This window comes from Polyodon spathula, chromosome 6, assembly GCF_017654505.1.
Source record: "Polyodon spathula isolate WHYD16114869_AA chromosome 6, ASM1765450v1, whole genome shotgun sequence".
NCBI classification, from domain to species: Eukaryota; Metazoa; Chordata; class Actinopteri; order Acipenseriformes; family Polyodontidae; genus Polyodon; species Polyodon spathula.
The window spans coordinates 66,094,730-66,118,155 of NC_054539.1; the positions used below are offsets into that span (position 1 = coordinate 66,094,730).

At 36.1% G+C, this 23,426-nt stretch overlaps 1 protein-coding gene across 1 annotated transcript; it reads right to left on the reverse strand.

Annotated features, from left to right (window-relative positions):
- Nucleotides 1–8,236: 8,236 nt before the first annotated feature.
- Nucleotides 8,237–21,515, reverse strand: LOC121316591 (zinc transporter 2-like). Its single transcript, XM_041251636.1, has 8 exons — nt 21,096–21,515; nt 13,791–13,999; nt 11,373–11,519; nt 10,695–10,848; nt 10,233–10,458; nt 9,782–9,887; nt 8,962–9,096; nt 8,237–8,556 (listed from the first exon to the last, which is right to left on the reverse strand). The coding sequence occupies exons 1-8, from the start codon at nt 21,173–21,175 to the stop codon at nt 8,411–8,413; spliced, it is 1,203 nt and encodes a 400-aa protein (XP_041107570.1). The 5' UTR covers nt 21,176–21,515; the 3' UTR covers nt 8,237–8,410.
- Between the last annotated feature and the right edge of the window lie 1,911 nt (nt 21,516–23,426).

The following is a 23,426-nucleotide window of genomic DNA, read 5'->3' on the forward strand; positions in this document are numbered from 1 at the left end:
TAAAAACATAGGATTATGTAATAGTTTTCAATCAAATATTAGTCCATTGAAATATAAACAGGGTCGTATATATATATATATATATTATATATATATATATATATATAATATATATATATCATATATATATATATTAATTTTAGGTGTAGCATTATAATATAATAATGTTCAATGAAGCAAAAACAAAAATACTGTCTAAAATGCAACAAAAAATAACACTTTAACCAAAACTCTAGATTCAACATTCCTATAGCAACAACAGTTCTGGCACCTCAATGGAGGCACCTCTTCGTTAAAAACTACTATCTGCTATTAACCACAGTACTAGCAGTAGCACACCACGTGATCTGAGCACAAGTTTTAATTGGAGGAGCCCAGAGATGTTTTTTCATCAGAGGAGGCAATCTACTATAACCACACAGGCAGTACCATAATAGCAATGGCCAATGAGGTAGTCTGATCCCTGGTTTTAATTGGAGGAGCAATTCAACCCCCCTGCTGAATCACTGCTTTACTGAGTATCCTCTATTATGAGCGGTGGAAGGAGAGTTTGACCAGAAAAAGAAATCCATTGTAACAGTAGGACATTATTAAAAGCATATGAGATAGTAGACAAAAAATAAACTCAATAGCGTGGAAAATCCTATGACTGATTAGTCCCCATTAAACAACATTAAACTAAAGTTAATCAAAGCCAGCAATGTTGACATGCGTGGATTACGGGAGTTGTAGTTTTCCTCTGCATTTCTGCTGATTGGAAATACCTTTCCGCGTGTACCAGATAAACTACTATTCCCAGAAGACACTGCGCGCCCATATCCTCGTTGCATTGTGACAACTAGAGCGTCAGTAAAGTAAGATATATTTTCAAAGTGTCATATTATGATATCACTTCCGTTTCTGGGAACAAATCTAATTGGAAAGACCAACCTTCTACCCTGGTATTCATACTCTTTGTAACAAACTGTATAGAAAGTGTTCATTACACAATGCAGAGCTGCTAGAATATCAGCATCTGTTTACTGTTCTGATTCACGTTCGATTGATTTAACATTTGTATACAAATTACAGTCAATTCTCAGTACAACAAACTTGGATTAAACTAATTTCCCGATAGTATGAATTTTCTACATGGTCCCGGCTAAATGTAGCATTTGCTTATTTTAAATTACTCCTTATAATACCAATTCACTTTACACAAATGTTCTGTTTGTGCAAATTATTTTGGAGCCCGCCACCCCTGCCATCCCATACCCCCAGGGAAGAAAAATTTGAATAAACCGAATTGCCCTATTTGGAACAGCTGGGAAGGATATTGGGAAATGTATTAACTTGTATCTTTCTCAACCATTCTGAAAAATTGGGATGCAATAATACAGGCCTATGAACAGCACACTGTGGATGCAAGTTGTCTGCATATTTCTGATGTGCTCAATACTCTGATGTTGAAGAGGCCTTGCTTTTCTGCTGTAGTTTGGTTAACATGTTTTGCACAATACACTGACTACACTGGATACCACTTGATTACACCAAGGCCCTTTTCTTCTTTTTATTTTTTTTGAACTCACAATTGCGCAAAGGGCATTTTATTTGAAAGGAACAGCAGGTTATTTTTAGCGTTACAGTATTTCAACAGCCTGCCTCGGATCTGTAACCAGAGGTAGAAAAGATTAAGGAAGCAGCACAAAATGAGCAAAAAGCCAATACCACATCAGGGATATTACAAAACTGCCGGGCTGCTTCATGGTTCAAAGTTTTCTCATTATTCGGATTTGTAGGCATAAATGTAAGCCACTATGTGTGTCAGTTTAACAATGAAAAACAGAACAAGTAAAAGAGAATATATTTAATGTATACCCTATATATAAATTGGATTCCATTGCATGGTGTGTCTTGATTTCTCTCATGAATCATACAAAACTAGTCAGTCACTTTGGAGTCATACTGTCTCTGTACATGTGCCACTGTGGATATCCAATTGGCCTGAGTCTAATCTAAGCTAACCCTGTAGTGATGAGTTAATGTTGTCTGCCTCGGACAGGTTCACAGGAAGATTACTGCTACAGCAGCATGGGTTCGGTTCTGTAGTCTTGCTAAGAATAAAGAAAAAAACTATATGTACCATTGTAATTGTAAGTAATTCCTAATATTTAACCAGTCTTCTGTACATACTGAACAATAATATCGCAATTTAAACGCAGCTATGACTATTGTCCTACATTTAGGTCACTTGGGAATACAATTTTTTTTACATAGTTCTTGTGAGCGGCGCTAGATGACAATCATATGTTCTATTCCTCAACTCCTTTCTACGATATTCATAAACGCAATAAAATCATCAAAATCATCCGAGAAAGTGAGTAAAGTAGCAAATATTTTGAACCTATACCTTTATACATATGTACGTGTATTTATAAATGAACTAAGTATGAATAATATTAGTGTTGTTGGAAATTATGACTGATCCAGCAGAACTTCCTCAAAATATGTCCATTCATATAGAATGAAAAGCATATCTCTGTAGAGTTTTGCGAATGATGTTGGTGTATAGTAGGCAATGTCACCAGGCTAGTTAATAATAATAATAATAATAAATTGATTTTATATAGTGCCTTGAAGGGATCACAAAGCACTTTACATACATAAATGAAAATAATAAAAAATAATATAAGCAGCAGTAAGACCCTTATGCCTGGCCTGATGTGGAAAATATGCAAAATAAGCACAGGTGTTCAGGCATGATCTTTATTTAATTTAGTGATGCATAAAGTATGGGGAGAATACAAAGGAGGTTGTAGTACATTACAGGGGCCAAGTAGTGAGAACTCAGCATACCTGTGACACAAAACACCCTTGCCTGGAACAAATCCTGCTACCTACCATGAGGAAGAGGGGCTCTGAAGCAATACCATCGCCTTAACAGAAGAATTTGTATTCAATATATTAGTGTTGTGAAAAATAACCTTTTTTTTGAAAATAACCAATTCAAACTGACACATCAAGCTCCCAGTACTTTCCACACTAACCATCTTTTCTGAAAATAGGATTGTGCCTAGTGCTAACTGGACTACGCATTTCTCATCAGCCAAAACCCAAGGTGGTGTTTGGTCTTGCAATTTCAGTTATTTGACATTACCTACCTGCTGTGAATCAATTACACCTCAAAGAAGAGGGTAAGCAAATAGTCATTGCCTGAAAAACAGATGTCTTAGATAAGCAGAAGTAGATGTACAGGTGGTTTAGATAGATTTGTACATCTGAATAGCACGGTATTGTTTCATGACAGTTTGTCTTATAAGAAATTAGTTCTTAAAAATATTAGTTTTTAAACATAACCTCAGTAGGAACTACTTTTCTTTCATCTCTTCTTTTTTGCAACGCTTAAGTATATAAAATAGGATGACATTCTCAAAAGGTATAAAACTGTTGTAAACTGTAAAATGTTCTTTTGAGATTGAGATGCGTTCTGAACATATTCCTTCTCTACAGGAGAATCTCACTGCATGATACCCTTCTGATGCTAGAAGAGAATGAAGTTCAACAGGATGTGACCATCACCTTGATGCCTTCACAAACCACCTACTAAGAAGAGGAAGGATAATCAAAAGAAAAACTGCAAATGGACAGAAGGTGACTTGAAAGACTTACTGACCGCAGCCAACTGTGTCTCAGGATCCAAGAGTAACACGCCAATAAAATATGTCTTTGCTTGTTGATGATGATATGGTTGATACGTTCGTAAATTGTACAAATCTGTCCAGCCCAGAAGAATGCTCTGATTGATGACACTAGGCATGAGACAAGGGCACTCATAGGATCACTGGATATGTAGTGCTTTGACGTAGGTGTGTATACTGGGAATCTAATGCTGATGCACATGGTTTTGTGACTTGTGCACTAAACAGGGACTGCTTTGAAGCATCATGGGAAATCTTCACATTTGCGACAGCTTGAACTTGGATCAATCAGATCGTTTTTCTGAAGTGTGCCTCATTGATGCATGCCCCCATGAGGAGAAACACAGTGTAGATGAGGTCATGGTGTCCTATTTTGGAAGGCATGATTGTAAGCAGTTTATAAGGGGCAACAACTACGATCAGGGAAAACCGCAGCTTTGGCTGTCCTGTCCCGTTGAAAAACACCAACTTCTCACAAGAACAAGAAAGCTATCAATGTCAGCCAGCCTCATATCAGATTACAACAAGCATGTGTGTGGCATTGATCGAAGAGATAAAACGTGGTACTTCCCACTGATCTCCTTGATCCTGCTGAGCAAAACACTTTTCAGTTACATACTGTAGACTGCAGAGGGCGAATCAGATCGCCTTTCATTCAGGCAACGTGTAGCAACTGCTTTACTTGAGTCAGCAGTGCAACCCAGACCAGAGGGCGACCATCAGCCTCAGAGCGCATTGACTCTGGGTGTGACCAGATAGATAATTTGGCGTGACCATAACAAAGACATTGACAAGATGTAAGAAATGTGATGTGGGGCTGCATGCACTTTCTGAAATACCACAACAAGTAAGAAACCTGACTGCTGTTACTTGTGAAGAATGTTGGCAATGCTGCATGCGAAAAAACATTTGTTAACTGAGCCACTTAAACATATAGGAAGAAAATGTCATGTACGTATGTCTTAAGTCCTATATATAGTCCACATTATATCTCATGTCTGATGCAAAATCAAAATAAATACAATTCTAGATAAGGTTTCTTATATTATTTAGGATAATCTTCATAAAACACTATAAGAGAAATAAATCATATTTGGGCTATTGATGCACCACGTACTGTATCTGCTTTGCCTCCCTCCATTTGTTAAAATATATATGCACACACACATATACAGTGCCGAGAAAAAGTTTGTGAACCTCAATGATAATTATGGAAATTCCATAGTTTTACCATGATAGCCTTCTTGAATCAAAACCAGTCTTTTCTTAAATATCCAATAGGGTTTATATTAACCAATTTCATGTCTCTTGAAACAAAATGATGTATGAATTAGACAGACAATGAGTAATTAAGATTTAGGTTATGTGAAAAAGTAAGTGAACCCCTGGTTTTATCAGCTCAATTAAGGGGATAATTAGAATCAGGTATTTAAATAATTAGGTAGATCTTCAGGGGTGAGTTGGGACGCCCCACCCTATATAAAGATCAGAAACTTTGTGAGTTTGGTCTTCACTATACAGGTGTGTAGAAAAACATTATGCCACGATCAAAAGAAATCTCTGAAGACCTCAGAAAAACAGTTATTGATGCTCATCAGTCTAGAAAGGATTACAAAACCATTTCTAAGGATTTGGGGCTCCACCAATCCACTGTCAGACAGATAGTCTACAAATGGAGAAAGTTCAAGACCACAGTCACTCTACCTAGGAGCGGTTGTCCTACCAAAATCTCTCCCAGAACAAACCGGAAAATCCCCACAAAGAACCACAGACCAGCATCCAAGGATCTGCAGGCCACTTTCGCCTTGGCTAATGTGAGTGTTCATCACTCAACTATCAGAAAAAGACAGAACAAGAAGGGTGTTCATGGAAGGATAGCCAGGAGGAAACCACTGCTCTCTAAAAAGAACTTTGCTGCCCATCTGAAGTTTGCCAAAGAGCACATAGATGATCCACAAGACTTCTGGAACAATGTTCTCTGAACAGATGAGTCAAAGGTAGAAGTTTTTGGCCTCAATGAGAAACATTATGTTTGGCGAAAACCAAACACTGCATTCTAACCAAATCCCAAACGTCAAGCATGGTGGTGGGAGTGTAATGGTTTGGGGCTGCTTTGCTGCCTCAGGACCTGGAAGGTTTGTCATCATTGACACAACCTTGAATTCTGCATTGTATCAGAAGATTCTAAATGTCAGGCCATCCGTCCGTGAGCTGAAGCTGAACTGAAAGTGGGTCATGCAGTAAGATAATGATCCTAAACATACAAGCAGATCTACAAAAGAATGGAGGCCACTTAACTTGGTGTGTGATTTTGAAGACGATTGGTTACACCTGAGCTAGTTTAGGATTGTTCTTACCAGGGGGGTGGATTTATCCAATAAAGCTATTTCAGTTTCTTCTTTTCTTCAAATTTCTAGAATATTTTTTTCACTTGGAAGTTGTGGGGTATATATCTTTAAAATTGAAGGTTTGTTTGTTATTTGGTCTGCTTGGGGTAGTGCAGGTATGTCTTTATCTTGCTGCACACTACCTGTCCTGGCTATAGCCTGCACAGTAAGAAGCAGCGCATTTAACCAGCTCTCAACTGTCTGCCTAGAACCTGCTTTTCCCTGCTTTTATTTTGGTCCCTATTGAAATGGCTCTGGTTCTTAATGTGGGAAAGAGTTAATTACTTATACCAGCTTTAACCCACAGATCTCTGGCAGTAACCTTCCCATCCCAAGATAAAGAAGTCATGCAAATACAGTGTGCCCTTGAATATCTGCAGGCTCTCTCACACGTGGGTTACTTAAATGAGGGAACAAAAAATCACATTGCGTTTTCCCACAGAACTGTATAGAAAGGTAGAGTTAGTAGGAAGGTAGCTGGAACTAGAACATGCAGACTTCCAACCAGACTAGGATTTAGTGTTAGCTAATGCACAGTGTAATCATATTTAAAAGACACATATTTACAAATGTAAATATAATGCCATGTCATACTAGTCAAGATATTACCTAACTTGATAATCTTTTGCAATCATGTTACAGTTGCTATTACATAAATATAGTCAAACTGTTATGGGTTGGTTCTCTTCCCTATTTTTCTATGAAGTCTTTGGCAATTTTCACTTACAAAAAAAAAAATGGTATCCTGTCTGGCTTAAGCGCAAGAAGAAACAAGCCCACACACTGACATGCTCTTGACTTCTTTTCATTTCAAGGATCTTGTGTTAATGTCACTTTATACCGCATGCTGGTCAAGCAATGCATCCTAGGAATGCCAAGGGTGCCCTTCAATATGCATCCCTTCAGTCACAAAGTCTAAACCAATCTATATCATTCAAGTGTTTTTCAGTACTTACCCTGTTTAAAATGTACGTTCATACAATGTTTCATAGCACAAGCTTAGCAGTACAAGGTCAGAGGGCAAACCCATTTTACATTCAGCATTCTGACGCTGTATTGAGTTATCTGAACTCAACACAGTGCCAGAATGCTGAATTTGAAACAGCCACCAGTAAAGGTGAGCATGTTAAAAAATAATCTGCAGTGGTGTAATGCGTCACAGCCTTCATCTCAGTGTTCATCCTATTTGTAACACACAACTAGGATCAGTGAAATCTAACGCCTGCTGATGAATTATGTATGAGCTGTTGAAAATGTTCTTAAAAGAACTGATATGCGCTATAAATTAAACAGTGTTTCTTACTTCACTGCAGCTAACAAATTGGTCTTAGTGCTTCAAGGAATGAGGATTTTTTTTTTAAACTATACTTAAACAGAAACTAAATCTACAAATTAAATTAAAAGTTTAAGCACAAGCTATACAGTTGTATGCAGCATTCATTTATTTTAGGGCATTATACGTTCTATAATGCCTGCAGTGCAGACATTTTAAAAAGTTTCACATTGTAACAGTTATTGACCCCCACTTCCTGTTCCTGAAACGGACTTCCACCAGACAGGTGAGGTAGAATTATACAAATAGAGACTCCTGCTGTGATGCATGACAAATCCTTTTCAAAAGCTCCCCTCTATATAAATAACAAGCAATTCACCTGAGGAGCAGAACCTACAAATAATAACCTCAAACTGTGATCTACTGTACTTAAGTTTCTTTAATCAGCATTTGTTTAAAGGGAGCCACTATATCCTGAGGATTTTAAGCTGTTTCCACCCATTGTGGACCTCGTCGTTGCATTCAGCTGCAAACATGGCTTTAAAATAACATTTGGTTTTAAATGAAAGCATCTGTGACTTAGTGTTTTTTTTTCTTTTTTAAATACCATGCAAGGGCTTTTATACAACCGTGATAATACTTTTGCTGCAGCCTTGATTTTTGGTAACAGTTTAGTTTAGGGATCCATTATAAGTGTTTATAAACAATAGCAAAAACAAAACAATGGCAAAAGTGTATAATAACTGTATTGCAAAAACGAAGCGACCCCATACAATTGGTGAGACAGTCATATAAAGTAATAATACTCTTATTACTTCTATTCATATTCTATAATTGTTAATACCATATTTAATAACATGTTTTAGATTGTTTATAATCACTTATATTGGATCCCTAAACTAAAGTGTTATTTGATTTTCTACCTCTGGTTACATAATGTAATAATGCCTTGAAAATGTGTCTCAATAATTTGTACACTGGCAGACATTAAAACCCCTAGATCAGAAAGCCCCTTTCATCCTCCCAGGGGAGCGGGCCGGGGGGTTCCTGAGAATCCTGGGACTGCATCAGTCTCAGTCTGTTGGGTCTTGACACTGTGTGCAGTGTGACATGTCTTCACAGTAGTTCTCCACTTGAATGGTCATGCTGTAGAAGTCAAACTTATTCTGCAGGAGCTCTGTGGCTTCCTTAAGCACTGTTTGTGCGTCAGCATCCTCTTCTGTGAAAAACAGCACATGTGTTACAGTACTGGACGACCTAAACACAGCAATGGCTGGGGATTGTACAGAGTGCTGTGCTTCCAACTTCAGTTAACAGACTGCCACACAGTAGCATCAACTGAGTAATCTTTTAGTGCAAAAAATTTGATTAATGAAACACTCAACTACTTTAATTGTTTATTAAGAACAAACCAAGTATAGTTTAATTAAAGAAAAAAAAAAGTTTATGCTTACCGGTATTTATTAGTATTGGACGTCAATGACATTTTTTCACAAACTGGTAGTAACTGTATGCAGACAAGTTTACATTAATTAATGTTGATCAGACTTTCACTGGTTAACACGCCCACCCTACCACTGAGTCTGTATAGAGGGCATGGAGATTCACCTTGATTTGTACTCACCAATGGCAATGTGGACTGAGAGCATTGTGTGACTGAGCGTCAAGGCCCACAGGTGCAGGCTGTGCATTCCCTTCACACCTTTTAGAGAAAGCAGGACCTCCTTCACAGTATTAAACTGTATTGTCTTTGGGGCACCTGCAGGAAAGAGATTTTGTTTTAGCTGTCGGTCAGCCACTCATTCTGCTTGACTGAAAAGGCAGAGCTGCTCTATTGCAACATCTTCCTGTCAATGCTAACTGTTGCAATACCATTCTTCATGCCTTGCAGGATTACAAATCACAGTGTTTTATTATGAATTCCTCTAGTTGTATGTTTTTTTTTGTTTTTTTTTTAAGCAGATATTTTGATTCTGAAAATAGCACCTACTGGTATGTGACTAAACTGAAATTAACATTAAAATATTATTAGCAATGGTATTTTTTTTTTTTTTTTTGGGGGGGGGGGGGGGGGGTGATATAAAGGTGGTGATATCCACTATCCTGTTACTATTATAGTAATATCAATAGTAATAATATCATTATCGTATTTAAGGAGTAATTACATTATGGAAGGGGTGCAAAGAATGTTATGTTAATTTTGGAAATGTAATTGAAAGATAAATTCTACATTTCTTAATTTAATTTATAAAGAGACCTGCATTGATTGCAGACTATGGGGCTCAGTGCCAGGATATACCCATCAATCTAATTCTTCTGGGCTCTTTAAAGCCAGAAACAAAACTACTGGCTTCACCCAGCCAGTTGAGACTGTTCAAGTCTATGCAGCTACTATAACTTATAAGTTTTCGTTAAATTGAGTGTTGTGCTACATAATAACTTACCTTCCATTAGTATTCTGAAGACATCCCTTAAGATGGTGACAGTCGTTCCCAGGACGAAAACAGAGAACAGGAAGGTACATATTGGATCTGCTACTTTGTATTCAGGCTGTTAGTATGAAGACAAGAAAGACTTCAACAGAATGGTAGCCATATGACCAAAATACACAATTAAATGGTTATTTAGCACCAGAGGGTACCAAGCACCTTGCTATAGTAGCCTATGTTAAAACATTTTATATTTAAATTTTAGACTATTCCAGAGTTAAACTCATTCAGATCAGACAGCTCTGTGATTTTACAACACAGAACCAGCACTGGAGTTGTGGCTAGTTAAATTGCGATTCAAACTGGAATCTCCTCCTTAGGTATTCAATCAGACTGTTAGATCACACAGTATATTTGTTCCGTCAGTGAAAAGTATTGTGAAGATGTTTAAGGAGTCATTACTTGCCCTAAAATAAATAATAATTGCCGCAATCAGCACTCCGACACTCTGAAGTAGATCTCCAATGACATGGACGAAGGCAGCTCGCACGCTGGTGTTGCCATGGTGACCAAAGTGTGAGTGTCCATGACCAAGACTCTCTGGGCTCTTGACGGCATCATCTAGTTTGTGATAACCAGAGCCATGGCTGTGACTGTGAAACGTGGTGGACTGGTGTAGAATGTAGGCCATTCTAAAAATACAAAATATAATACATGGAATTTGGGGGAAAGCCGTGCCGAGCTGATATTTCATAATATGCCTCACCATTAAGGGTTCAAAGGTTATCTCTGCATTAAAATCTTAGTCCTGTTTTCCAGTTTATTGTTTGGCTGCTCCTATTAGTACCCAATGTTATAATACATTCTATGAGTTAGGCTAAGGGTTACGGTTTGGGTTAGAGTTAGAAGTTATAGTTCCTCAACTTACATAACATTAACGCCAACGGCGCAGCCAGAGGTAATCACCATCACATAGCCTTCGATCTCATAGTCATTGTTGACGATCCTGATGATGGCCAGGTATACCAGCACCGCTGTCACAATCCAGATAGACAACACCGACACAAGGGCTCCCAAAATCTCTAGGGTATAAAACATCCCTTCTGTTACATTGACTGTTCATGCCCAAAACAAGTCCCAGTGCTGCAGCAGCATGACCTCTGAAGTGAAAAATTCTCTTCTGCTGTACTTCTATGAAATGTTCTCGTTCTGAAGACTATCAATCAATCAATCAATCTTTATTTTATATAGCGCCTTTCATAGTGGACCACCATCACAAAACACTTTGACTAACTACAATGTACAATGGCACATATTTATTTAATACAAATATACTGTATGTATATATATATATATATATATATATATATATATATATATATATATATATATATATATATATATATATATATATATAGCTGCTGGTTCACAGATGTATCTTAAAGATGTTGGTTCTTCTAACACAGTCTCACATCCATATTATTTACAATAGGATATCTATTATTCCTAAGATTTCACCATTGGTGTTAGTCATTACTTTTTGGACGACAGTTAAAAGATCTTAATAACCAGCAATGGGGTTTTTTAACTTGTTGCTTGGCCCTACCTGATCTCTGCCAACCAAAGTTCATGGTCTTGGTGGGGGATCTTGATGAAATCCACAGGGAGAATAAGCTGACCATCATACTCCCAAAGTCTGTGAGTAAATGCGCTGCATCAGTCATGATCGCCAAGCTATGAGCTAAGTAGCCACCTGCAACAACAGGAAAAAAAAGTGAATCGATTTCATCCATTAAAAAAATATACGTTTTGAGTTTTCCACACACGCCCTCACAACTGTGAAAAACTCTATTCTCTAAAAGCAACGTTTTACTGTAACAATGAATTTAATTTGTATTTAGAGTAAAAGGCCAGTAAAAGGTCAGACAATCATGTTAGAGATGTGGGAAGTGAAGCATGCAGTATGTTTGTTCAGCTTTGCTTCACAGATTTTGGGGATACTTATAATAACTCAATCATGTGGCCAAATTAATAATACCCTTCAACTCCGGTAATGTATGTACTGTATAGTAATTAAAAGAACTTCCATTGAAAAAATAAAAACAATCTGTCAGTCTCTCACACTATACTGGGGGGTAATGGGAAATGCCTTGATTTTGTGCAAATCTGCGTATTTTCACGTATTCACTTTCTTACAAGTAAAAGGCCAGATAAAGCTAGTCAAGAGCCATGTAATTGTAATTTCCAAAATATAAAAACAAAAGAACATGCATTCATATCATAGTACTGTTGTCAACAGCTTTCATTCTTGACAATGCCCACCAGGATTGCAACAGTGATAATATAATAACAGATTCGAAAAATAATTGCCTAACACAGGGGTCAGCATCCTACGGCCCGCGGGCCCCATCCAGCCTGCCAAGCACATCAAGAAATTGGAGATTTATTTCAGGCATAGCCGAGCCACTTGTGACAGCTCTCATCACTGCGATATTTCTGTGAACAAGCCTCTCTCTGCCATTTCGCTGTCAAAGACATTGAAGAAAAGGAAAGTTGATAGAGAGTGCTGAGTGTTCAGCAATCAGTAGACCAATGTTTGTGCAACGCAAACAGTGTTCAGTGTTCAAAGAATACGATATCAGGCATCATTTTGACACACTTCATAAAGACAAGTATAACTGCTTGGAAGGCAATTTATTAGTGACAAAATAGGAGCTGTGACAAAAGGCTTGTCTAAGACTGTTTACAGACGTAGAATTTGTATAAACGTGTATGATGAAAGTTACTGAGGAGGTATGACCTGAAAAGAAAAACTTGATCAATAATGTGAGTCTGCCTGCTCCTAGTAGTACTAGATGAATTGAAGATATAGGGATGGATTTTCTTTGCAAACTGAAAAGCCAAAATGTTTTGAATACTTTTTATTAGCACTTGAAGACAGCAATGACATGTCAGGTACAGCCCAACTACTCATATGTGTGCGAGGAACTGACAAGATGTTTCAGGTGACCAAAGAGGTTGGTGCGCTTCAGAGTTTGAAGGGGACAACCACAAGAGAAGACTTAGTTCTCATAGTGCGTGAAACAATTAACATGCTTCAACTGAACTGGGAGAAACTGAAAGCATAACAGATGGTATGCGAAACATGAGAGTAAACAAGTCTGGTGTAATAGGACGCACCAACAGTGAAATGCAGAAATTGAATGCTGACCTTCCCACGCAACTTCACTACAGCAATCGTTGTGTAGCAAAGAGTTAAAGTGAGAATCTGCCATGAGCGTAGTTGTTTCAAGTGTGAATTTCATCCGGGGCTATGTCTTGAACCATCGCCAGGTTCAACAGTTTCTTGCCCAAATTGAAGCAGAATACGGAGATACTGTATCATGTATAACACAGAAGTAAGGTTGCCCAGTCGGTGTAAACTTCTCAAACGATTCTTCCAGCTGTGGAATGAGATTGATATTTTTCTCACAGAAAAGGGAAAGCAAAAAGTAGAACTCTGATCCTGTGTGGATTTGGGATTCAAATTTTTAGGGGACATAATGGAACTTCTGAATGATCTGAATGTGAGACCTCAGGGGAGGGGAAAACTAGTGACGTGAAAGCATTTGAGACAAAACTTGTCAGTGAAGGAAACTTTTCACACATTCCTAGTTGCACACCACAAGTAAGAGTCTTAACCATCATGTAAAAGAGCCAGGCTCATTTGTATTTGTGGTTATAGAGCTTTTACTGTCATCTCATCTCACCAACAGGGGACAAAATCCGCAATGGCAGTGCATTGCCCAACATAATCTGCTACAGTTGCAGGCTTTAGAAACAAGTATGTGCTGACAATATATATTAACGGAGCAATATCTTGGGAACAAACTTCAGTGAAGTTTTCTATTCCTAAATTCAATTCTGTCCTGGCTGGCCATGGTGGTTCTGAACCCAATTGCCTTGTTAATGATATTGCAGGTGTTTCTAACCCCTGTGCTTTTCCAGTGTATCACCCCCAAAGGAAACAGAGCAATGCTCTTACCAATAACCTCTCCAATCATGAATATCAAACATATGACGGAAGCGATGTAGAGTTTCTTCCTTGCCAACTGCGTCTCTCTGCTTTCAACGGTCTTGGTCGCTCTACCATGGCAATGCTGTCTGACGTGTTGCTCCAGCTCGATTGCCGTGCCTGAGTTGCCGTTCTCAAATGGGAAGTCTGGATACACCTCCTTGGATCCTGTGACTGGGCTAAAAGATAAAAATGTGTGTTCCATGAATTGGTCTTTCCATTGTATGGTTGTATTAAACTGTGTAACAAAAAACCAAAAAAAAAATTGTTCCTGGGTAGTAAGTGTTATTTGCTAATTGCTTATGCCTCAAAAGTATAGAACATGACTATTATTCCCCACAAACTTTGCTTTTGTGACCAGGACAGTGATATTTCAAAATATCACTATTTCCAATGGGAAAATGGGCAAATGCGTGTCTTTTCGTTCACATAAAGTCAGAAAAAAACAACATATGAATCCAAATTAACATGTATTTATACTAAAGTAATACAAAGATGACTACAAAAGATTTAGAAGCCAGTAGTTTTTCGAGATTTACAATTATACTGTAAGCCAGTAGTTTTTCGAGATTTACAATTATACTGTATTTACAGTATAATTGTAAATCTCGAAAAACTACTGACTTCTAAATCTTTTGTAGTCATCTTTGTATTACTTTAGTATAAATACATGTTAATTTGGATTCATATGTTGTTTTTTCCTGAATTTATGTGTACGAAAAGACACACATTTTCCCATTGGAAATAGCGATATTTTGAAATATCACTGTCCTGGTCGCAAAAGCAAAGTTTGTGGGGAATAATAGTCATGTTCTATACTTTTGAGGCATAAGCAATTAGGAAATAACGCTTACTACCCAGGAACAAAAATTGTGTTACATAGTGCAGCAGGTTTAATCCGCTGTATAAGAACAAATAACGGAACATTAATTATATACAAGGTACTTTATGTTTATCGGGAATTAAACTGACTGTTTCAAAAATATTTTAAACCTTTCTTTAGCAAACAAACCTGAAAGTTGTTTTTCACCAACATTCTGTAAGATCCTAAAATTGAAAAACACAATCTAATATTTAATATTAACTATATACTGTATTCTTACTTCTCATAAATCAGTCCAATATGAATCAGTCCAAATGTTTCACAGTATTACAGTAATCCCTTGTGTATCCGTCCATATCCACCTTAACCCTTTACCCACCATGATCAAGCTGTTCAGCACAGTGCGTGCAAGATATTTGTATTGCTTACAGCCAATGTAAATTGTTGAGCAACCTATAGCAATCACAAAAAATGCTGTAAAATGTTTTTTAAAAAGTCCAGCTGTTGTTTATCCCACAGATAACGTTGCCTTCACCAGCGATAACCAACGTATTTATAGTGCAGGAGATTAGTGTGAATCGGGGTCAGAAGCAAATACTAGTGCTGTTCAGATCCATCAACAAATGCCTTCATACCAAGAAACTCATCTATAAAACATGTTAAAACAATCTTATCGGGCAAGTTCATTTTTCTACTCTTTTCCACATTGTTAGACAGAATACAGCCTAATGAAGTTCAGCTCTGTTTTAGCTAGTGTGTAGATGAGCTAAAAAGAGCCTCTATAGCTTCATGACGGTCAGTTACATTTCCTTTAATCCAGGTCAAGCACTGATTTTTTGTTCAGAAAGGGAAAAAAAAACCTGGCCTCTTCCACCCCACAGTAAAATAAGCGAATTTAAACAAAAGGTTTTCATTTGTGATTACTTATAAATATATTGTTTTATTTTAAGCATTGTATTCATTTCTTTGTTCGTAATGTGTTAACATTCACTGCATACAACAGTGAACATCATGACACACATGCTGATTCAGGATATGTAGGGAACATCAAATGTTTGCTCAGGTTGAGAAATGAGCACTGGCTCCTAGCTAGCAGTCTGTACTCCATTGATAACAGCCACTGCAAGTAATCACTGTAGAGACAAATTCCCAGTTCAAGTCAGTGAATGGTGATGGATCAGACGCTGCAGATCAAGTTTCATAATTTGAGGCATCTTTATAAGCCATCCTTTTTCCTAAACTATTTATTTTTATTATATTTATTTATAGGTGTTATTTAAAAAAAAAAAAAAAAAAAAAAAAAACTTGATCCATTTTGCTTTTTTTTTGTTAACTGCTTATCTACAGTTCATAACAAGCTGCTTATCACAGTTTCCATGCCTGCTGTGCAGAACACAGTATCTCCTGTCACATTTCTTTTGGTATAGAATGTTTCGCTTCAGAGATGGATCCCAGTTTTGGCTCCCATTTACTCCATAATGCCATTACAGTAGCCCTTTTATACTCATTATAAGGCGGATCACAAATAGCACATTCTTGTAATATATGGCTCCCACTATAGTGTTATAAATGATGAGCACTGTACATATATATATATATATATATATATATATATATATATATATATATATATATATATATATATATATATATATATAGGGAGAGGGTTAATTCCTCCCTGCTGAGAAAAAACATATGCAAATGCACATTTGCTTAATTGGTTTTGTTTAATCGTTAATTATCACCTGCACCTGGCTATCATTGTAAATTAGAGCCAGGTGTAGGGTATTTAAGGAGAGCAGCCAGTCTGTTCTGGGCTGCTGCTGCTGTGTAGAGAGCCCGCATGATAGTGTGCTCAAGCATATAAAGATAAAAATAAAGATAAAGGTACTGGTACTGGTACTGGTACAGTGCAAAGCCTTCTTGTGTTTAAAAACTGTGTGTTTTGTTTGATTTTTTGATTTAGCAGGTAAACAGCTTAGCTGTCCTGTTGGATAGTTAGGGTCGTGTCTGTGGTAGCCAGTGCTCGTACAGAGCTAGGGTTTTGTTTTCTGTTTTGTTTATTTTGCATTATTAAATATCTTAGCGTGCAAGAGCTTTCAAAAACCTCCATCTCTGGGTCGTACTTCAAAAACCGGTTTGTTTACAAATGATATATATCTATATATATATATATATATATATATATATAATTATATATATATATTATATATATATTTAAACAGATCCCCATGAGGTACATACTGTACCTACTTAAGATGTAAATCTCAGGGTCCCATATTACTCTGTTCATACAATACAAGGTAACAGAAGGTAACGTTTAGTAATTGGTAAATATTCAAATGTTTAAAATGAACATAATAGCAAAGTAAATGAGAATGAGTACTGTAATTTTAACAATGCCATTGCCACTATCAGGTCTCATCCCAAAGGATACATGTATCAATGCATGTCAATATCAAGTTAGGCAGGCTGGACAAGAAGAGGCTGTTTACCTCTTAATTAATTTCCCTCTCCCTGTAGTGCGAATTTCTCACGTTGTTGGCAAGCTGTTTTTTTGGATAATGATAGATTTAGAAAGATGGCTTTCTCATTGGCATAGTGTTTTATTGAGATGCTGAGGAGGAGTTTGTGGTTCTAATAATTTAGGTTTAATAATTACATACTATGGTGCGAGAGAATAGAAAGAGTCAAGCATCACTACCATGATGTAATTAGCAGTTATGTAATAAGAGGCTTTCTAGGGCTCTATTTTAAAGATCCTAAAGACTTAGAATTCATCACTTTCCAAAAAACTATGAAGCAACAGCACAAGACAAATGTCCAAATAAAGCTCAAATATTCATGCCACTATACCTAAAGGATGCATTCAACACCTAAACTGTTTCCCAAAAGCAATAATAATAATAATAATAATAATAATAATAATAATAATAATAATAATAATAATAATAATAATAATAATTGTTAGGAATGAGAAACATTAGCTGTGTTAAAGTGATCAAATGTAGGTCAAAGGCAACTCTGACTGATCCTCACTTCTTGGGTTCAGAAGCTTGGCAACATGGTCCACCATTGGTCCTAATTGAGTTTTAATACAGAGGTAATACAATTAATAAACAACTGGGTGTATGTATTCCTCATTTCAACCCCAATATCTTGTTACCCCATCATAATCTCCTTCTCTCCTAAACAAACAAGCATTGGGTATTATCGTTTAGCATTTAAATGTTTAAACTGGGGCTGTGCAATATTTTTTGTGTTGAATCTGCCAAAGCCTAGATTTGACTTAATTAAGAAATTCAAGCTCAATGATTGACTTTCACAGAGGCTCCAAACTGTGCTCCTTGAGAAGATCCCAGGTGGTCCCACAAATATTTTAAAAATAATGCAACTACATCTGCCACGCTCCCAAACATTTTTTTTTTAAATAATATATAATCACCACATTGCTTTAAAGTAAGGTGGTAGAGATAATTATAGTTTTTTTTTTTTTTTCAAAGTCAAGGAGCTAGAGGAAATTGCACAACTGCTTACTTTACACAACACTTTTTTTATTGTCATGCCAATAAAGCCAAATTGAATTTAATTGAGTGAGAGAGAGAGAGAGAGAGAGAGAGAGAGAGAGAGAGAGAGAGAGAGAGAGAGAGAGACATAAACTAAACATAAACAAAATAACCCACGTTTTCCAAATATTCCTTCTTAAATATTATTACTATTACAATTATCGGAAATGCTAATTTGCTTGTTATTTTTTCATATTAGTTTTAATTCAAGTTTGAAGATTGTTAGGCTATTATTATTATTATTATTATTATTATTATTATTATTATTATTATTATTATTATTATTATTATTATTATATATAATAAAATATCTGCATAGTGTATTTTTTTAATTTTCAATATCGGGGTTTATATTATGTGGAATTTGCTGTACATTTATTATTATTATTATTATTATTATTATTATTATTATTATTATTATTATTTATTATTAGTAGTAGTAGTAGTAGTAGTCGTGGTATTACCATTATCGAAGAAGACAAACGTAATTATATGGTATGGCTAGCCTATACTTACAGTGCATGTTTTTTTTTTTTCATAAATAGGAAAACAAGCTAATTTGCTACTATGTTTTTTTTTGTTTTGATTTGTTTTTTTTAAAAGGATATAAACATTGGAGATTCATGTCGCGTTCAAAACGAGCCCTTTCCTTTATTTTCCAGCGGACAAAATCTACAGACACCTGACTGTAATTCAAGAAACAGAAGGCAGAAAAGGCGTAAGAATAGACCATTAAAACTCGTGTGACTTCAAACACCTATATTCCTAAAATTTAGGTTATTTCTGAATATTTTTACAGGCCTACATTAAAAAAATAAAATAAAATCTGTGCAACAGAAGCGTACACGAGCAGTTCCAATAATGGGTAATCAAACCATTCTGGCACTAGAGGGTTTAACAATTCAAACATTCCAATATGACTGTTAAACAACTGGATTAATTATCCAATATTATTTTCTTCTGATTGTCCAGGATACAATCAGTAGCATATACTTCCAAAATGTAACTAGGTGTAAAAACACATAGGCATATCTATATCTATATAAACACACACACACACACACACACACACACACACACACACACACAAAATAATAGCATCAGCATTTTTATATTAAAATACAACAGTGCAGTAATGTTGACCCGATGCCCATTTTAAGGCTGCTTTCATACTGGCGAGTCCATTTCAAACGGATTCAGTCTGGTTCGTTTCGTTTGAAACAAGTTATCAGTGTTCTATCTGCGAACAAAGGGACCGAGTTCGTTTGGATGGAAACACGTTTTTTTTTTTAATTTCATTTAATTATTTGATTATTTTTTTTTTGTGGTAATTTTCCTTTTTTTTTAGGACCGACTCCATTTGTGTTCACATGGCAGTTTTCAAGTGAACTCGGTTCGTTTATATGGTGTGTGAACCGAATATTTACAATAGCCTAAGGCACTGAAGCACGGCAGTTATTGACGTTTTAGATTATTACATATTGCAATGGAAGAAATCGGGGACTGGGGACGGACGTACTTCGCTAATTTAATTAATAGACCTGCGTGTATGATATCCTAGTACAGTAGGAGAATAATGCAATTTACACAAATTATGCACGGTTCAGCTTGGATTTTGGAGTCTGATGAAATTTCTGTCAGAGCTTCAGTTTCTCCCTCTGTCCAGATTTCCACAGTGAAAAACTGTTATTTATTTATTTATTTTTATTTCCCATTCAATTAGCTGTAGCAACTGAAGCCGTTAAAATAACGGTTTAACACAATAATAGTTTAAAAATTAAACATCAGGTGAATTTATTGCAGATCATAAGAACTATATATATAGTTCTTATGATCTATGTATATGGTCATCTAGTCAGCACGTGTTAAATGTACAAAGCCATATTTATAAATAGAGATCAGCTATATACCATTTAAACATGTAGCCTATACATATATACAATCAGAATGATTAAACAAATAATCCACATTTATTTTTTGAATGGCGCTAATTCAGCCTAATACATTACTCTGATATTACAGCACACTGATGCAGTTGTGTATTTATAAAAATCAAATACAATAAAACCAGGACGATTAACAATGTTATTGTTTCCGACAGGGGACAACAAATTAAGGCTGAAACTGTGACAATCCCAGTTTTCACAGGATGTCTGGTAACCCTTGCAGTTCCCAAAGACATTTTTTTGTTTGTATTTTACTCTACTTGTTTTCTTCGAATGTGAACTAAATTACGTGCATAATGCTTAGTCTACTTTTGAGTCAGGTTGCCTATATAGTTCGTTTTCTATGTGCATAAGGATCCAGTCCAGCAGTTTACACATTGACGTTTAGCAAGCGAACCAGACTCGTGGTGTTTGCCAAACGGACTGAAACCACTTCTTTATGTGGACAAGGTACGGTTCGTTTCCCAACTGGACTTTGTTGTTCACACGTCATACCAACCATACCTAACTGTAATGGTGCGGACCAAACCCTAACGAACACACTTAGGCTATATTCTGTGATTTTAAAACATTTCTGTTGGTAGAGGTAATCCCTACTAGTAACACAGTATGTTAACATACGTAGGCTGAATCGTTTGAACAAATTACATTTCAAAGTCCAAATTAATAATTTTATAAGGTTACTTGTTAAAGTATATTCAAACTCTATAGAAAAAAAAAAAAAAAAAAAAAAAAACATTATTAACACCTCCACATAAAACGAGTTCTTGACGAATTAAAATACACATACCTGTATTACAGTCATCAGAATGCGAAGTAATTCATACAACAGTTATTGTATATAGTCAGTATACTTAAATTATGTGTGTGTGTGTGTGAACCAAATTCAGAGACTGTACTCAGTACAAACACTGTATTTAAGAAAAAAAAGTGGGTTTACCTTTTTAATTTTTGACTGTACATTTGCGCTTTCTTCTCATTGATAAGCTGAGACTTTTCCGAACCCGTCAAGTTGTCCATGATTGTAATGCAGTAGGAACTGAAGACAATAAAAATCGAATTCTGCAAAGCTTTTAAGAAAGGAATGCAGTCGTTTAAAAAAGATCTACATATGTTCTACCCATGCCATTATGATTTTCGTGATATCTCATTAGGTGTACCAGTTTAAAAAAAGTGTCTTTTAAAAAATAAGTGATCGTCTCATCTAGTGCTGCACTCAGAACAATTGACATAGAATGAATGACAGAGCCTGAATGTACTGGAAAAGATCTTCAGTGCTTAAAGGCACCAGCCCTGCGCTATGGTAAAATGTGTGTCAACAAATAAAAAACATAGCTTACTGAAAGTCAATGTACTCGAAGGAAACGTTTCCTAAGATGAGCACAGCGTTCCAGCACCGTGAGTATGGGGGTTGTAGTACATAATTGCACACCCCCTTCACTCCCCCAAAAGGCGTGTCTCCACTGACATATTCTGAAATGACCTATTGGTAAGTTTAAATGAAATACAGTTATACAAAATATTGTGATTAAACATGTGAGGTAACTGTGATAATACATGTTGCAAGCAACACACCTGTTCTTTACACAAACATCTTCTGCAGCATCCTCTGCAACATTCATCTTCTGCAATTATCCATTGCAGAAGATGAATAAGCCGTTTGTTTTCCACAGGTACTGAAATATTAAACTCAAATTGGAGCATTTCTTGGTGGGCCAAGCCTTTGCTTTAGTTAAACTATACAGCTGTTTAGTGACCTTCAGCACAGGAAGTTGCACAGTACCAGGAAAGAGCAGTTTAAACAGCCGGTCGATAATGTACTGCAAGCATGAGTAACGGGTAGCCCTCATTTTTAAAATAAAACAATGCAATTTAACAGTCACTGCATAGGGTTACCATTTTATAAATGGTTGTTTCTTCCAAAACGTGTTTCCTACTTTACCCTCAACAAATTTCAATGGTCCAATCTTCAAATACACGCATTGCCCCACTTCCAGTGCATCTGTAACCTGAGTAATATCCATTTACAAACCATTCAGAACAACGGGATATGTTTTCCATATGAAGGGGGTGCTGTGATGATGACTGTAAAATATGTTGCACCTCAGTGAATCTGTCCAGCATAAATCTTAATACAAGATGACCCCTATTCAATAGATTTTGTAGCTAGGTAATGCAATATGTTGAGCCAAATAAAAAATACATATTAAAAATATGAATACAATAAAAAATAAATCAATAAATATTGATTAATTCTCTGTTTTAAATGCATGAAATGATAATGTCGTCAGGCTGAAATGGCCATTGAATTGAGTTCAAGAAGCTATTCAGTCCCTTTAGGAAATTCAATAGTGAAGTTTCTCCTACAGCTTAAAACACTAAACAATTAAATATCCAATCAGGGAAACAGCAATACAATTATGTTTTTAGTGAACAATGAATTTGAATGTTAACAAAAATTGATGGTGACAATGACGACGTACAAATGTATTTTTTAAAAAAAAGCTGCCACAGACGTCTATAAATATCAGTGGGAATGTATTTTGTCTGCATTTTCATACAGTGATACCGTACATTTACTCAGTATGTACCGCACAACATACAATACAGTAACCGCAGTCTACTTCAAAATAGTTTAAAAAAAGAAAAAAAACAAAAAAACAATGCTGCCACCTAGCGGTCATACAAAGACATTGAAAAAACTTTGCGCTGTTATTCCCAAAACGTTTCACTATCTTTAAGTTTTGTTCTCAGTTTACACACCTTATTGACAGGACAGTTTACTTGCATTGAGTAGCTACTTGTACTTGAAACTTATATACTTGTACAATAAAAATTAATTTAAAAAAAGAGATTAACTCTCCCTGTACTGAGTTTTAAGAAATATTTTCTAACACTGAGATATTTCACATTTTATCAGTGTTTGCAAATATGTGTTCTTGAGTAGGCCTAAGGGTTTCATCCTGCTGTACATGTTCAGGCTGCTTTTACACCTAATTACAAAGTCTCAGCTTTTGCTTTCCTAGTGTAGCACCCGTTAGGGGCACTGGTTCTTTCTGATCGGGGTGGGATCAGCCAGGCAGAAATACCAGAAGGAAAATGAACTGAGACCACAACAATATGCACAATGGCAATGAACATCGTTTCATTAAATACAGGTGGTTAACTGTATTTAACAAACAGGACAAGTCTAGAATACATAGTCACGGCATGGGGTGTGCACTATTCAATAAAAAGTTAATTATAAATAATTAAAGAACAAATTGCAGTC

Excerpts from the sequence above, each read along its gene's own strand:
- LOC121316591 (XM_041251636.1), bottom strand. The coding sequence starts at position 21,175 with ATGGACAACTTGACGGGTTCGGAAAAGTCTCAGCTTATCAATGAGAAG. Across the intron at positions 10,849-11,372 it reads CTTTGGTTGGCAGAGATCAG|AGATTTTGGGAGCCCTTGTG; the intron begins GTAGGGCCAAGC and ends TTTATACCCTAG. Across the intron at positions 8,557-8,961 it reads CTCAGTCCACATTGCCATTG|AAGAGGATGCTGACGCACAA; the intron begins GTGAGTACAAAT and ends TGTTTTTCACAG.